The sequence below is a fragment of the Apium graveolens genome, chromosome 3 (assembly GCF_009905375.1).
Source record: "Apium graveolens cultivar Ventura chromosome 3, ASM990537v1, whole genome shotgun sequence".
NCBI classification, from domain to species: Eukaryota; Viridiplantae; Streptophyta; class Magnoliopsida; order Apiales; family Apiaceae; genus Apium; species Apium graveolens.
Genome location: NC_133649.1, coordinates 155,361,917 through 155,377,683, shown reverse-complemented (window position 1 = coordinate 155,377,683; position 15,767 = coordinate 155,361,917). Strand labels below are relative to the sequence as shown.

Sequence of the window (15,767 nt, the reverse complement as noted above, 5' to 3'; positions counted from 1 at the left end):
GAGCTTGAAGAATAGCCTTGGTACCAGCATCTGAAGTTTCCTGAAGGGCCTTTTGAATAGCCATCACTTGCTTAACCAAGGATACACCAAATTGTCCTGGTGTAGATTCCTTTGTCCATGCTCATTCAGGTAAATCTGAAACAGAACTTGGGCCTGCATCTCCCCCTAAGTTCATGCTTCCATCCAAAGAAACAGAGTCATCATCATTAGAATTTACTTCAAATTCTTCAGATGGCTCACCAGCTTGAGAAGGACATCCTATTGACAGCAGCTTTATCTCTTTGAAGAGATTCTGAGGTGTGTACTAAGTTCAAAGTCTGTTCTGCCTCCACATTGCCCTGAGCAGCCAACAATTGATAGCCTGACACAGGATGAGTAAAAGTGTCAGCATCCAAGGAAATGTTATCAATTACAGCTTTGTAATGTTGCTGAAATTGTCTTTCTTTTTTAGCATCATCCACAATCATTGACTCACTAGCAATGGCTGGATCCACCCTTATTTCTCCTATACCTGCTTTTCTCTCATAATCTCTCTTTTGTTGCATCAGGGTCTCACCCCGGCTCCCCACCCTCACACCCTCACCTTCACCTACTAAGGTGGGACTCCTCTCACTCCCTTTTGCCAATCCTGAATAAATGGATTGCTGAGTTTCACTCTTTTCCTCTCCTTTTGCCTGGGAGCAACCCAGCCTCTCACTCAATACACTCTCTTCTCTCAGTCCTAAGAGTGACTGTACAACCACTAAATCTTCTGCACTTGAAATAATTGAAGTTTGAAGTTGTGTAGAGATACTCGACGGATAAGTGATATCCGTCGAGTGAGTGGTAATGCTATCCGACGGATAACTGCTGTTAAGCTTATCCGTCGGGATACAATCACTACTGGATGAATGAGCAATATCCATCGAGAGAGTAGAAATGAATGAGGTGGGAAGAGAAACTATTGTTGACTCTGTGTTGATTGAAGATATTTGAGGCACAGATGTCACAACAGAATCTGAAAGAATTGGCAAGTGAGCCAACAAATCATCTAAAAGATGATGCTCACTTGCACTAGATTTTGGCTTCCCCAACAGAGTTAAAGAAGGGGAATCAGGAATTGAAGTGTTTATCATATCCACTTCCAGAGAGTTTGTTGGTGAGTATGGTGTTTCAGATGCTTCTATTATTAGAGATTTTGGCTGTGACTCCACATTTATTGGAGCCACATCAAACTGAATTTGAGAAAATACAGGGACTGTGTCTTTAGCACTAGTTTGCACTGTGTGTGTGCCCTGTGCATCCCCAGTGGTTTTGGATTTCTTCTTTCTTGTGTAAGTTTGGGGTGAGCTTGTGTCCCTAACCCTTTTGGCCTGTGCTATTGGCTGAGAGCTTTGTTCAATAACTACATCCTTTTGGGAGGATGCAGCTAGAAGTGAGCTTTTGTCCTTTTTAAGCACTGCAGTTTACTGAGAAACTGCAGTGTGGCTAGGCTGGGATTCACTCAACTCTCCAACCTTATCCTTGGGGTTTCTTTGATGTTCACCCCTTCCCTCACCTAACTTACCCTCCTTCACACTCCCCTCTTTGGCTTTGGTGGATTTTTCAACTGGTACCTTTTTAGAGATACCAGAGGGGGTTTTCTTTGATTTGGATTTAGAAATAACAGTTGTTTTGGCAGCTTTGGTAGGCAACTGTTTGGTCATTGTCACAGTTGCCATAGCTGCTCCTGAACTCAAAGAAATTGAGGGGGTTGGAATAGTTGAAGGGATGGATGAACTTACCTCACTTACCTGAGGTGCCTGCATTACAGGAAAGTAGAACATTGGCACATCCCTGTGATGGTTGGCTCTGTTCAAGTCTGCAATGAGTCTTCTCCCTTGAACCCAACAAGCCAGTTTGTTGTTTGGGTTCTCAAGCACAATTTCTTGACATAAATGGTTAGCCAATAACATAAAAAATCTAGCATAATACACATTCTTTCCTCTTTTAGTTAACTCACCTAGTTTAAAACCTAACTCAATTAAGACAAGGTCACTGAAATTGTAAAATTTATCTGTGACTAGCATGTATAGCATGTTAAGCATGGAAATGTTCACAGAATCAAAATTACTGACTTTTCCAGAGAACACTTTAGTAACTATATCACACATGAAACTCCACTCCTTCCTAAGACCCATTCTTCTAATATCACTTAGTTTAATAGTAGGAAGTGCATAATGCATGGAGTTAAGCATATTGATAAGATCTGTGTCAGTGTGTGGTGAAGTCACATTATTATCAGGAATTTTGAAACATGCTTTTATCACATCACTATTGATACAGAATTCGTTACCTTTGATGGTTAGAGTGATGGTCTTGTCAGTAGAGTTGTAGATTGCAGTGGTCCACATCTCTTCAACAACTTCATAGAAAATTATGGGTGATTCCAGCATGGCATAATTTAACTTGCAGTTCTTCACAAAGTCCATCATCTTGTGATAGTCTTCTGATTGCTGAATACCCTTATTGACCAAACCAGTGAAGTTGTTCTTCTCATAAATGAACCCATTTTGAGACATAATCTTTACTACATGTGCCATTGTTAGAGAAAGAAAGCTTGAAGAGAGAAAGAAAAGATTTGCTTGAGAGACAAAGAAATAGAAGCAGTTGAATTTGAGAATGATAAAAGAAAATAATTGGAATGAAATAAGCTTTTATACTATCTCAAAAACAACGAATAAAATAATAAAGAAGAATAAATTAACCAATAGAAATTGCCTAAAATAGCCGTTTAAAAATAAACTGTAAAAATTCCACCCATTATCCGTCGTGTAATGCTTACAAACTGTAAGTATACTCGATGGATAATGTTCAGGGAATTAACGGCTGAGATTTAGACAATTCGACGGATGAGGATAAACTGTTATCCGTCGAGTTTTAAAAGATTCCAGAAAGGTAATTGATTTTTATTGGCAAATAGTATATCGACGAATGACGAAACTCGATGGATAAGGGTCATCCGTCGAGATGCAAATTTTGACTTAGCCAAAATTTCATCCAAGACTTAAAAATCAGCTACATTTCTGGCTACTTTTCAACTTGCAAAATAACTCAGATAAATTAAGAGTAATTAAGCATACCTAACTCACTTACCAACCTTGAAAAGGCGGATTCATCCAGTGGCTTGGTAAAGATATCTGCAAGTTACTTCTCACTGGGAACAAAATGTAATTCCACAGTACCATTCATCACATGTTCCCTTATGAAATGGTACTTGATGTCTATGTGCTTTGTCCTTGAATGTTGCACTGGATTTTTAGTGATAGCAATTGCACTTGTGTTATCACAGAAAATAGAAATCCTCTCAACTTGCAAACCATAGTCTAGCAATTGATTTTTCATCCATAAAATCTGTGCACAGCAACTGGCAGCAACAATATATTCAGCTTCAGCTGTAGAAGTAGAAACTGAATTTTGCTTTTTACTGAACCAGGACACAAGCTTGTTTTCTACAAATTGACAGGTTCCTGTTGTGCTCTTTCTGTCAATTCTACAACCTGCATAATCTGCATCTGAATAACCAGTTAGATCAAAACCAGAACCTCTAGGGTACCAAATGCCAAGTTTTGGTGTTCCCTTGAGATATCTGAAAATTCTCTTAATAGCTATCAAGTGAGATTCTCTAGGATCAGCCTGAAATCTAGCACACAAACATGTAGCAAACATTATATCTGGCCTACTAGCTGTTAAGTACAGAAGTGAGCCAACCATGCCTCTATAACTTGAAATATCCACAGACTTTTCAGTAGTGTTTAATTCAAGCTTAGTTGCAGTGGCCATGGGAGTTTTTACAGATGTGCAATCCATTAGATCAAACTTCTTTAAAAGATCAAAAATATATTTAGTTTGACTAATGAATATTCCATCACCAACTTGCTTAACTTGTAAACCAAGAAAGTAAGTCAGTTCTCCCATCATACTCATTTCATACTTACTTTGCATCAATTTGGCAAACTTTTTGCAAAGTTTCTCATCTGTAGAACCAAAAATAATATCATCTACATAAATTTGAACAAGTATGCTAGAGCCATTAACATTTTTGAAAAATAAAGTTTTATCTACAGTACCTCTTGTGAAGTGATTTTCCAAAAGGAACTTTGATAAAGTATCATACCAGGCTCTAGGTGCTTGCTTCAGTCCATAAGTGCTTTCAGTAGATAATAGACATATTCTGGAAAATTTGGATCTACAAAACCAGGAGGTTGACTAACATACACTTCTTCCTCCAAATCTCCATTTAGAAAGGCACTTTTAACATCCATTTGATAGACCTTGAAATTGGCATGGGCTGCATAGGCTAAGAAGATTCTGATGGCTTCAAGTCTTGTAACAGGAGCAAATGTTTCATCAAAATCTATTCCCTCTTGCTGACAATAGCCCTTAACAACCAATCTAGCTTTGTTCCTGACTACTATGCCATTTTCATTCATCTTGTTTCTGAATACCCACTTGGTGTCTATTGGATTCTTTCTTTTAAGCTTGGGTACCAGCTTCCATACTTTATTCCTTTCAAATTGGTTTAGCTCCTCCTGCATAGCTAAAATCCAATCAGGATCTAACAAAGGTTCTTCTACCTTCTTTGGTTCTTCCTTTGACAGAAAGCTGCTGTATAGACATTCTTCCTGAGTTGCTCTCCTTGTTTGAACTCTAGAAGAAATATCACCAATGATAAGTTCAAAGGGGTGATCTTTTAGTCCATTTCCTTTGTTGAGGTAGATTAGCTCTAGATGAAGAGGCCTCATGATTGTCTTGGTGTGTGATTGAGTTTTGATTGCTTGAAACTCCCCCTGAGTTTGTGGATCTTTGATTTAAGAAGGGAGAATTTTCTGTAGGTAATCTGTCTTGACCTCCTGCTCCTTTTGATAACCCGACGGATGGTGAATTTTGAGTACCGACGGATGAGGCAGGTTGTCTTCCGACGGATAACACAGATTGCCTTCCGACGGATGAAGCATTATGCAACTCGATGGATGTTGAGTTTTAGTGCTTCATTGGTGGTAGATTTGTCTACATTATCCTTAGACACTGTTTCTTGATCACTCTCATCATCACTGTCATCACTAACCATCTCAACATTATCAAATTTGAGGCTCTCATGGTAATCTCCATCTTCCAGTCCTTCAATCTTTTTATCATCAAACACAACATGTATAGATTCTACAACAATGTTGGTTCTTAGATTGTAGACTCTATATGCTTTACCAACAGCATATCCAATAAAAATTCCTTCATCTGCTTTAGCATCAAACTTCCCATGTTGATCAGTTTGATTTCTCAGAATATAGCATTTGCAGCCAAAGACATGAAGAAAGTTTATAGTTGGCTTCTTGTTCTTGAACAATTAATAGGGAGTCATGCATCTTGCTTGATTAATCAGAGAAATGTTCTGAGTGTAGCATGCAGTATTTACAGCTTCAGCCCAGAAATATGTTGGTAGTTTAGATTCTTCAAGCATTGTCCTTGCAGCTTCAATAAGTGATCTGTTCTTCCTTTCCACTACTCCATTCTGTTGTGGAGTCCTTGCTGCTGAAAACTCATGAAAGATCCCATTTTATTCACAAAATGCTCTCATGACAGAGTTCTTAAACTCAGTTTCATTGTCACTCCTGATTCTTCTAACTTTGAAATCAGGATGATTGTTGACTTGCCTTATGTGATTGATGATGATTTCACTAGCCTCATCTTTAGACTTCAGAAAATATGTCCAAGAGAACTTTGAGAAATCATCTACAATTACTAGGCAAAATCTTTTTCTTGAGATTGACAATACATTGACTGGTCCAAACAGATCCATGTGAAGCAGTTGCAAAGGCTCTTCAATTGCTGAATCAAGTTTCTTCCTGAATGATGTTTTAATCTGCTTCCCTTTTTGGCAGGCATCACGCAGTCCATCCTTTGTAAACTCCACTAGAGGAATGCCTCTTACTAGTTCTTTCTTTACCAGCTCATTCATGGTCTTGAAGTTTAAATGGGATAACTTTTTGTGCCATAGCCAACTTTCATCTTGACTTGCTTTACTGAGAAGACAAGTTACAGATTCTGCTTTAGTTGAGTTGAAGTCAGCTAGGTACACATTTCCTCTCCTCACACCAGTGAGAACCACTTTGTTGCTTTGACTATTAGTCACAACACAGGCTTCTTTGTTGAAGGTTACTGAATTGCCTTTGTCACAAAGCTGGCTGATACTCAACAGATTGTGTTTGAGACCATCCACTAAGGCAACCTCCTCTATGATGACATTGTCCTTTGAAATCAAGCCATATCCCATAGTATAACCCTTGCTGTCATCTCCAAAAGTAATACTTGGGCCAGCTTTCTCCTTAAACTCTGTGAGCAGGGTAGAATCACCAGTCATGTGTCTTGAACAACCACTATCCAAGTATCAAAGATTCCTTCTGTTTCCCTGCACACATCAAAATCAAATCAAGTTGATTTTGGTACCCAAGTTTCCTTGGGTCCTGCCTTGTTAGATTTCTTCTTTTGTTTCTTAGGTCTTAACTCATTTGACTTAGGAATTTCAGATTCTTCCTTAGTCATTTGGGTTGGGCCTTTGAAACCATTTAATGCAACAGAATTATCATGCATATTATGGCTACCAGGAAATGGCATGCTTGGTGTAAACATGTTATCCCAGTAGGGCATGCTAAATGGCATTTGAGGCATACTGTATGCAGCATAATATGGATTAGGTGCAAATGGCATATTAGCAAACTGTGCATTCATGTTTAGTGTAGGCATAGCATTAATAGGCATGGGAGGCATTGCATTCATGTTAGGAAATTGAGACTGAACATACATGGGAGTAGGCATGACAGATTTGCAATTAACAGACAAATGATTTACACTACCACACTTGACACAAATTTTTCTAGGAGCATATTTATCAGGTGTGTAGTTATTGTGTTTGTTAATCCCTACTTTACCATTCCTATTGTTTTTCCTTTTAGTCTCTGTTTTTACCTCAATTTTCTCAAGTCTGTCACTTAATTGTTTGACAGTCATGTGACGAACATTAGCCTTTTTCCCTTTCTTAGCTTGACTTGACTCTCCTGAAACAAAGTTCTTGGAAACAGACCCATACTTCTCATTTAGCTTGATTAGTTTGGCTTTGCTAATGGGCTTGCTCACAGCCGACGGATGAGGATTTTCATCTTTCGACGGATAACACTTTTTATTATCCGACGTATAGTCCTCATCATCCGTCGAGTCTACATCTGTCAGCAAACCATCTACCAAAATAGGTTCTAGTTTCTCTTTATTCTTTTTCCAGGCTTCATCACAAAAAGACTGTTAGGTCCCAATTTGTTTGTAGAAGGGGGGTTGAATGCAAACAATACCGTTTAATCGAATAAAATGCGGAATAAAATTGTGAAACAAAATTCAAGTTAAATAAAACTTTTATTAAACTTGAAAGGTGTTACAACTACGGTATCGGTTACAAGGGATTAATCTCAAATTAATTATTACAAATCTAGAATAAATTCGACATGAACTTTTTCTATTTTTGTAATTAAAAGATCAAATGCTAAATGCGATTTGAGATTAAGTTCTAGGGATTTTAATCCGCTAGATTGATACACAAGAACAAGATAAATATTTCTAGTTGATTGGATTTAACTTTACAATCTAGAAATTTAATCTTGAAGAAAAGCAGATGAAAAATAAAATGTTATGCTTTTGTTTTCTGCTCCTTTTTCTCTTGTGTGTTCTGTTTGATTGGATTCTGTAAGTGTTGATCAATAAAAGTCTTCTGCTGCTTTTATCAAACACCGAACTGAAAAATGTACTGGCATGACAATCTCTTTGGCCAGCAAGACTTTCGGTATGACAATATTTACAACTAGCAAGACAATCAAAATGAACTAGCAAGACTTTCGGTATGACTATTGATTGTCATACCGATTGTCATATTAGTTCAAATAAATTGTCTTGCTGAATTAATAACAGATTTTAATCTAAACAGAAATTCTAATAAGACAATTAAATGTATTGGCATGACTTTCGGTATGACTATCAATTGTCATACCGATTGTCATACTAGTTCAAATGAATTGTCTTGTTTTGAATTTAAGCAGATTTTAAACCAATTAAAATCTTGTAAATCCTCAATATTAATTCTAAATTAATTAATCAATTTAATTCAATTAATCAATAAATTAATCTTTGCAGATATAATTTATTTTCTTAATTAAATTATATGACTTAATTAATTAATAGAGAATTAATACTAACCCTGAGCAGCATCCATTCTTCTGACAATCTTCTGAAAATCACTGAGACTTATGAATCAATTCCGCCACTTCAATGCTGACACTCGATGTACTGTCTGGTTCATGAGTGACTAACTTCCATGACGTTTCTTCATGTCTTGAGTTTGATACTCTGATTAAATCCTTGTAATAAATGATACCCTGACGAGATCTCTGTCACTTGATTAAATCCACGATCTTGATTTATATCTCTGAGGCATGATCAAATTCTTGAACTTCTTCCATTGAATCTTCAAGTCTGCAGATGAACAATGTTTCTTTATCATTTGACAGATGTTACTTTGAGAGATCTCTCTGATGATAGATCCACTATTTACTTATTACATTCTTATTTGAGTTGAGTTAAATCCTCGAATAAACGAATAGGCTATGACATATGCCTTTCAAAGACTCAATTCCTTGAACTTTGGTGATTTGAGCATGGATCCCTGGATGTTTTCCATGCTTTAATCACCTCTTGTTCACGCTCGAGCTGCTTCTTTAAAATCTCTTCCTTTTTCAAGGACTCAGTTAATTCCTCATTGACAATCTTACACTCAATTTTTAGTTTCTCAAACTCAACAAACTGAGACTCAAGCACATTATTCCTCTCACTTAAAAACAAGTTGTTTTCTTTGATTTTAGCATTTTCTTCAGTAAGAGACTTAAGTGTAACACGCAAATGATACAATTCAGTAGACATGTCATTTATTGCATCATTACACTCAGCTTTAGATAAATGTGCAAGGTTTATAATGATTACCTGATTGCTTGAGGAACTTGTCTCTATTTCATCAGACTTGGCCATTAGGGCTAGATTGACATAGCTGACATCTTCATCTTCATCCAAACCATCTGCTACCCAGTCATTCTCTTGTGTAATAAAAGCCCTTTCCTTTTATTTGAGTAGATCAAAGTATTTTTGCTAATAATCCACAGACTCAAACCTCTTCTTACTGTAATCTGACTTTCTACACTCATTTGCAAAATGCCCTGCCAAGCCACATTTAAAACTATTTGAATTTTGACTTATCCACCATGTTTCTATTTGGCTTGGCTGCTCCAAAGTTCTTTTTGAACTTGAGCTTGGCAAATCTCCTGGAAAGAAATGCTAGGTGCTCATCAATGTCCTCCATGTCATCTTGGCTCAATGAATCTTCACTTTCTACTGCAAGCCCCTTGCCCTTATTCTCACAGACCTTTGAAGTTAATTCTACAGCTTCCATCTTCACTTCCTTCTCCTTTTCCAAATCAGCAACTAGTGCAATGAATCCTCCTTTCTTCTTTCCTCTCTCCATCCTTTCATCCTGCTCTATCTCAAGCTCATAGGTCTTAAGGATGCTATACAGTCTCTCCAAAGTAAACTCTTTATAATCTTGTGAGTTTCTCAATGAGACTGTCATTGGTTTCCATTCCTTTGGAAGAGATCTAAGGAATTTCAGATTAGAGTCTTTAGTCTGATAGGCTCTTTCATGCAACTTAAGAGCATTTAGTAGTTTTTGGAATCTACTTAAGATATCAGTGAGTGACTCACTTTCCTCATTGTGAAAATGCTCATATTGCTGAATCAAGAGCTGCATTTTATTTTCTCTAACTTGCTCAGTGCCATCACAGATTATCTGTATAGTATCCCAGACTTCCTTGGCAGTTTTGCAGTTTATAATGTTGTCAAACATGTCTGCATCAACTCCATTGAACTGAATGTTCATGGCCTTTTTATCCTTCCTGACTTGTTCAATGTCAGGATCAGACCATTCATGCCTTGGTTCGGGAACAGATGGCTCGTTTTCTGTTGCAGCTCTCATTGGAACATGAGGACCTCTTTCTATGCAGTCCACATAGGCCTCATCTTGAGAAAGCATATGAAGATGCATCTTTACCTTCCAATGATGGTAATTATCTTTATCAAGAAAAGGAATCTTGACTCCAACGTCTTTCTTGTTCATCTTGCTGAATTATTTTGATCTTTAAACTCTTTATAGATTAAGAGCTAGCTCTGATACCAAATGTTAGTCCCTTAACAATATAGCAAGAATTACAAAAGGGGGGTTGAATGGAATTCTTGAACCTTTTTCTCGAAATAAAAATGTTCAACTCGAATATAGATATAATGTTTTGATTTGCACGATGCGGAATAGAAACTTAATTGAATCAAAACATAAGTAATTAAAAACAAGAGTCTTTAAAAACTTTCTGGTGGATTTAAATAATTCCACCAGAGATATATATTATATATCGAGAGGACTCTATGTGCAGGAATGCTCACAACTACTTACAAATTCAATTGCTGAGAATACAGGGAAATGCTAATAATTCTGCTTACAAAGATTTCTCTGTTTTTGTGTGTCTCAGCTCTCTTGACATTCTATTTACTACGTTCTTGGTTTATATATTACCTAGATTACAAAGTCAAAAAGACTGAATAAATATAAAAAACTATCAGTCTTAAGCTTTGCTGCTTTTCATCCTCTATTACCCAGTTAATGGGCTTCTACAGTAGATTTGTATACATCTCGACGGCTGTGCTCAGCTTTCACTGTTAAACTGCTGTTTGAATTCTTTACATGATCATCCGTTGGATTCTATGAACATCTGTTGGATATATGATCATCCATCGACTTTCTGAGCATCCGTTGATGGCTTCATTGATCATCCGTCGACCGCTATATTAAACATCCGTTGATAGTCATTTGATCATCCGTCGATGGTTTTGTTAATCATCCGTCGGTAGCTATTTTGGCACTTGACTTCATTTCACTTATGCAGAATTACAAGACATCATTTATATATAATTAATCAACCTATTCTGCATATCTAGTTAAAGTCAACATGACTTATAGGCTACTACAGAATTTATACAAAGATGTATACAGAACTGTGCTACAGACTTATTATTACATAAGCTACTCACTCGATGGATAATAAGTTAACATCCGTCGGGACTATAATGAGTTATCCGTCGGGACTATAATTCTTATCCGTCGAGTGCTACATTATTTCACCAAGTAAAATCCACTTAGATGTTTTGTTTATGAAATCATCAAGTACACAACATATGCACAATAACATAGTTATCAAAAATAAAGAATATCTAAATGCCCACTTTCAGTATTTACATGAGGTGCACTTAAAAGTGTCAAATGATAGTATTTCTAATATTATCAAACTAAAATGTTTAACATTCATTTTTATATTTGATTAAGAGATCATAATCATATTTACATAAATTAAATCGATAGTATCAATCGGGAAAGTATGTATCCCATTCTCTTTTTCACTTCTTGCAAAAATATGTTTTATATACTTGAAAATCAACTTTAATAAATTGCCATCATATTCATTTCTTTTTATAAATACTACATATTAATAAACTTAATTAGGAGATAAATGGCTCAAAATATTATGTATGCATAAAATAATTTATTTCACCTCTTTGTACATTTTTCCCGTATTAGAAAATCATAATAAGCAATTATTAAATATCACATCACCAATAAATTTAATCTACATATATATGCAGGAAGATGACATCAATTTACTGACAATTATTAAGGGTACATGCAAATACCGTCGATCAAGGAGGAAGGACTGGGTTTCAGATTTTTTGCCTCCTAGCATCTCTGAATACAATTATACATTCTTTAAAACTTACGGGTAAATCTAATCCTATCATGTGAAGTACTTTACTAAACATAATGTGAAGTAATTAATTATTTTTTGGTAAGTTCTAAATTATATAGTACTTGATAAAATAATTTTTTGTTGAATAATTTTCTTTAAATAGTTGAGACTTGGATATGTTATATTAAACCTAAAAAATATAATTTGGCTAACATTTGCATCGAAATCATAAATTATGTATTTTTGTATTAGTTAATTTTGAGATGTCGAGTAAGTTACATAAGTGCATTATTATTTTTAGATGACTATAATGATTTTGATCTTTGCAAGTAAACATGTAATTTAGATTTAGCAAAAAAAACTTGTAATTTGGAACAACCTCGAAAACATGCCACATCTCAAAAATCTAAAAATGATAAATATTGCCTTCCATCTTTATGTGTTTACTTTTGAAACTTCGATGAAAAGTTTATCCCTCAAATAGTTGAGACTTGGATATGTTATATTAAACCTAAAAAATATATTTTGGGCATCGAAATCATAAATTATGTGTTTTTGTATTAATTAATTTTGAGATGTCGAGTAAGTTACTTAAGCGCATTATTATTTTTAGATGATTATAATGATTTAGGTCTTTGCAAGTAAACGTGTAATTTAGATTTAGCAAAAAAAACGTGTAATTTGGAATAACCTCGAAAACATGCCACATCTCAAAAATCTAAAAATGATAAAAATCGCCTTATATCTTTATGTATTTACTTTTGAAACTTCGATGAAGAGTTTATCCCTCAAAAATATGCATATGTCAATAACCATGTATTAATTTTTTTATATTAAATATAGGAACTATTAGTGGTTATTAGATACTATGATGATGTATAAATTATTCTATCACAAATTTAGGTAAAATCATCGCCAATGTATTAAATATTGCATAGTTTTTTGAGTTGACACTATATGTAATTTAAGAGGTGAGATTCATATTTTATTTTAGTATAATACTCTCATACACCTAAATGTGAAAACCCGATCCTTATATGTTTAAGAACATGTCTCTTTATATTTTATTTGCTTTAGTTTCATCTGATTTTTATGTACTTGATGATAAGTTTCTGTAAATTACGTAGTCAATAATTTGTTAAAGATGTTTTAAAGAATATTTTGAAAATACTAAAAAATGATACAAGTGCCTAAAATAGTTAAATTTATTCAAAATTAAGGAGAAACATGTACAAATTTCTAATTCAATGGCTTGAAGTTTAAGATAACGTGAATCTTGTTATAATGCTACATTACATGCAGAATTGTTCGGCACATTACTAGTCCTGCAATGTTCTCAACTCTGGAAAATGGAAATATAGTGAGAGGTCTTGACGGGGTTCCTAGAGAAGGCCCGATTCTATTAGTTGGCTCTCATATGCTGCTTGGAACTGAAATTAGTTCACTGGTTCAAGAATTCTTGAGAGAGAAGAATATAATGGTTCATGGTATGGCTTATCGCGAGATTTTTAGCTCAAGGTTTGAAGACACTTCCAAATTGTTTTCCATTTTAGATACGTTGAAAGTCTTTGGTGCGTTGCCTGTAACTACAAGAAACATTTGCAAGTTATTTTCAAATAAGTCACATGTACTTCTTTATCCCGGTGGCATACGAGAGGCACTTCGTCGTAAGGTTTTTTCATGTTTCCCTGGTCCGATTTATTTATTCTCTACTTTTATGACCCTCTAATCATCCGTCAATTTATGTAGTTATTATATGATTGCTTTTTTAGAATGTCATTCTAATTATCACTGTAATAAACAACTATATAACTTAACCTTAACATAATTTTCTATTTGAAATAAACCTAAAAATGATTGTACCATAGCAGACAAATTTTATTTTTGTTTATAAAGCACTATAATTTAAAATAATGATGCAATATTCAATAATTTATGAACAACTATTTTGTTTATCAGAATATATGTTGATAATTAAGATAGATGTATTCCATATAAAAGTGTTTCTAAATCATTTGCATCAAATGCAAACTTTGTAATTGATTAAACATGCATGTGTCATATGAGAATGATTCAAATTATATATGTTAATTTATTTAAATATAATAATCATACGTGGTCTTCTTAATATCGGGAATAATTAAATTCTTAGTATTATAATAATTTATTTTAGTCTATTTTTCAAATACTACTTTATTTGAAAAACATTTTTACTTTTTTATTAAACTGAACTCATTATTGATTTTTATCCTAATATAGAGAAGAATAAGATATTAACTATAAGATATTTTGGTGGTATCTTTGATTTGTGGTAATGTATGTTGAACTTAAAAATATGTAACTTCTATCTTATGTGAAAAGGTGTGTGCATTTTGTGAAATATGATGTTATAAGAGAATATTTCTAAGTGTACATCCACGATGTATGTTTCTTAAATTTTACCATGTAATACTTTTCGATATGTGGTTATTTATATATGTGTGTATATATATATATATTTATATATTTATATATTTATATATTTATATATATATATATTAGTTTAATGTTCATTAGCAGTAAACTTATTGTATGAATATATTAGTTTTGGTGAACATACACCAAATTTTATTCTTTAATTTTTCTACATCTCATCATACCATTGCGTATCAAGAATCTTATTTATACTTTCACTTATTTAGGGTGAACATCATAAACTATTTTGGCCTGACAAACCAGAGTTTGTGAGAATTGCAGCCAAATTTGGGGTCACGATCATACCATTTGGAGTTGTGGGTGAAGATGACATGGTGGAAGTAAGAATCTATATCCTAAATAAGTTTTTAATGCATATTACTACTTGTTTTACATTATTCATTAAACTATATAATATCGGGGGTTTAGTCCATATTATATATCAAACAAAGTTGTATTTTTAATGTTGTACTCCCTTTAATACTTGCAGTTGCTTCCTCATGATAATGAACAAACGAAGACTCACAATTCTATAAAATTTAGGTAAATAACAACTACTTGCATACTTATTTTTTATAAACATAATTGATCTTGTAAATATGAATAACAATATATATATAATAGTTTATATTTTATTTCAAAAAAATTTAATATATAGTTTATTCACAGGAGTGAAAAGGATGGGGAAGTTTCGTATGAAAATCTCTTTTTTCCGAACATTTATCCCAAGATACCAGGTAGGTATTACTTTCTATTTGGAAAGCCAATCGAAACAAAAGGAAAGGCTTTTTTGCTGGAAGAAAGTGAATATAGAAAACGCTTTTACATGCAAATAAAGTCAGAGGTCGAACAATCTATATCGTATCTCTTAAAGAAGAGAGAGGAAGATCCATATAGAGGTTTGCTAGAAAGAACATTATATCGTGCATTTTCCGCTTCCAAAGATTATAATGTACCATCATTTGATCCATAAGTTCAAACTTCTTTGTTACGATATTTATTGGTGAAGAAAATCAAAATTAACAATACATACTATATTAGACATTTGAATTGTATTATAATAGAATTTATTCAATAACTTATTTTTATCGTATCTTTGCAAACCTGATTGAGTATACCTATATCATTTATATTATGTTAATTCCAGTTCGGGCACAACATAAGATTAAATCTTTGCATACATTGTTATACACTATTAAGTCACTACCATATTACAAGAGAGTAGTTATCACATATTTTCATTACCCTAAATCTACAACTCCTAAATCAAAGAAAAATGACTTTTTTATTTGTTTAACTAAACATAAGTTTAATTTAACATAATCTACTTTACTTTCTGATTTTAACTTATTTAAAATTAATTTAATAACATAATATATAGACATGAATGTAGTGACCGTCAAAATTCAAGTAAGTATCTAC

General features: G+C 33.9%; 1 protein-coding gene across 2 annotated transcripts in view; it reads left to right on the top strand.

Moving 5' to 3' along the window:
• LOC141712878 (phytyl ester synthase 1, chloroplastic-like) overlaps positions 1–15,438 on the top strand; it is a 50,468-nt gene extending 35,030 nt beyond the window's left edge. The window contains exons 9-13 of one of the 2 annotated variants that reach the window (XR_012571714.1): positions 11,791–11,924; positions 13,194–13,409; positions 14,573–14,686; positions 14,836–14,888; positions 15,015–15,101. Coding sequence is in view for 1 of the 2 variants with exons in the window: in XM_074515986.1 (XP_074372087.1) it covers positions 11,791–11,924; positions 13,194–13,563; positions 14,573–14,686; positions 14,836–14,888; positions 15,015–15,318 (975 nt within the window). In the remaining variant the exon portion in view is untranslated. Of the gene's footprint in view, positions 1–11,790; positions 11,925–13,193; positions 13,564–14,572; positions 14,687–14,835; positions 14,889–15,014 lie in introns of both variants that reach the window. The other variant, XM_074515986.1, reaches the window with a different exon arrangement.
• Positions 15,439–15,767: the final 329 nt, after the last annotated feature.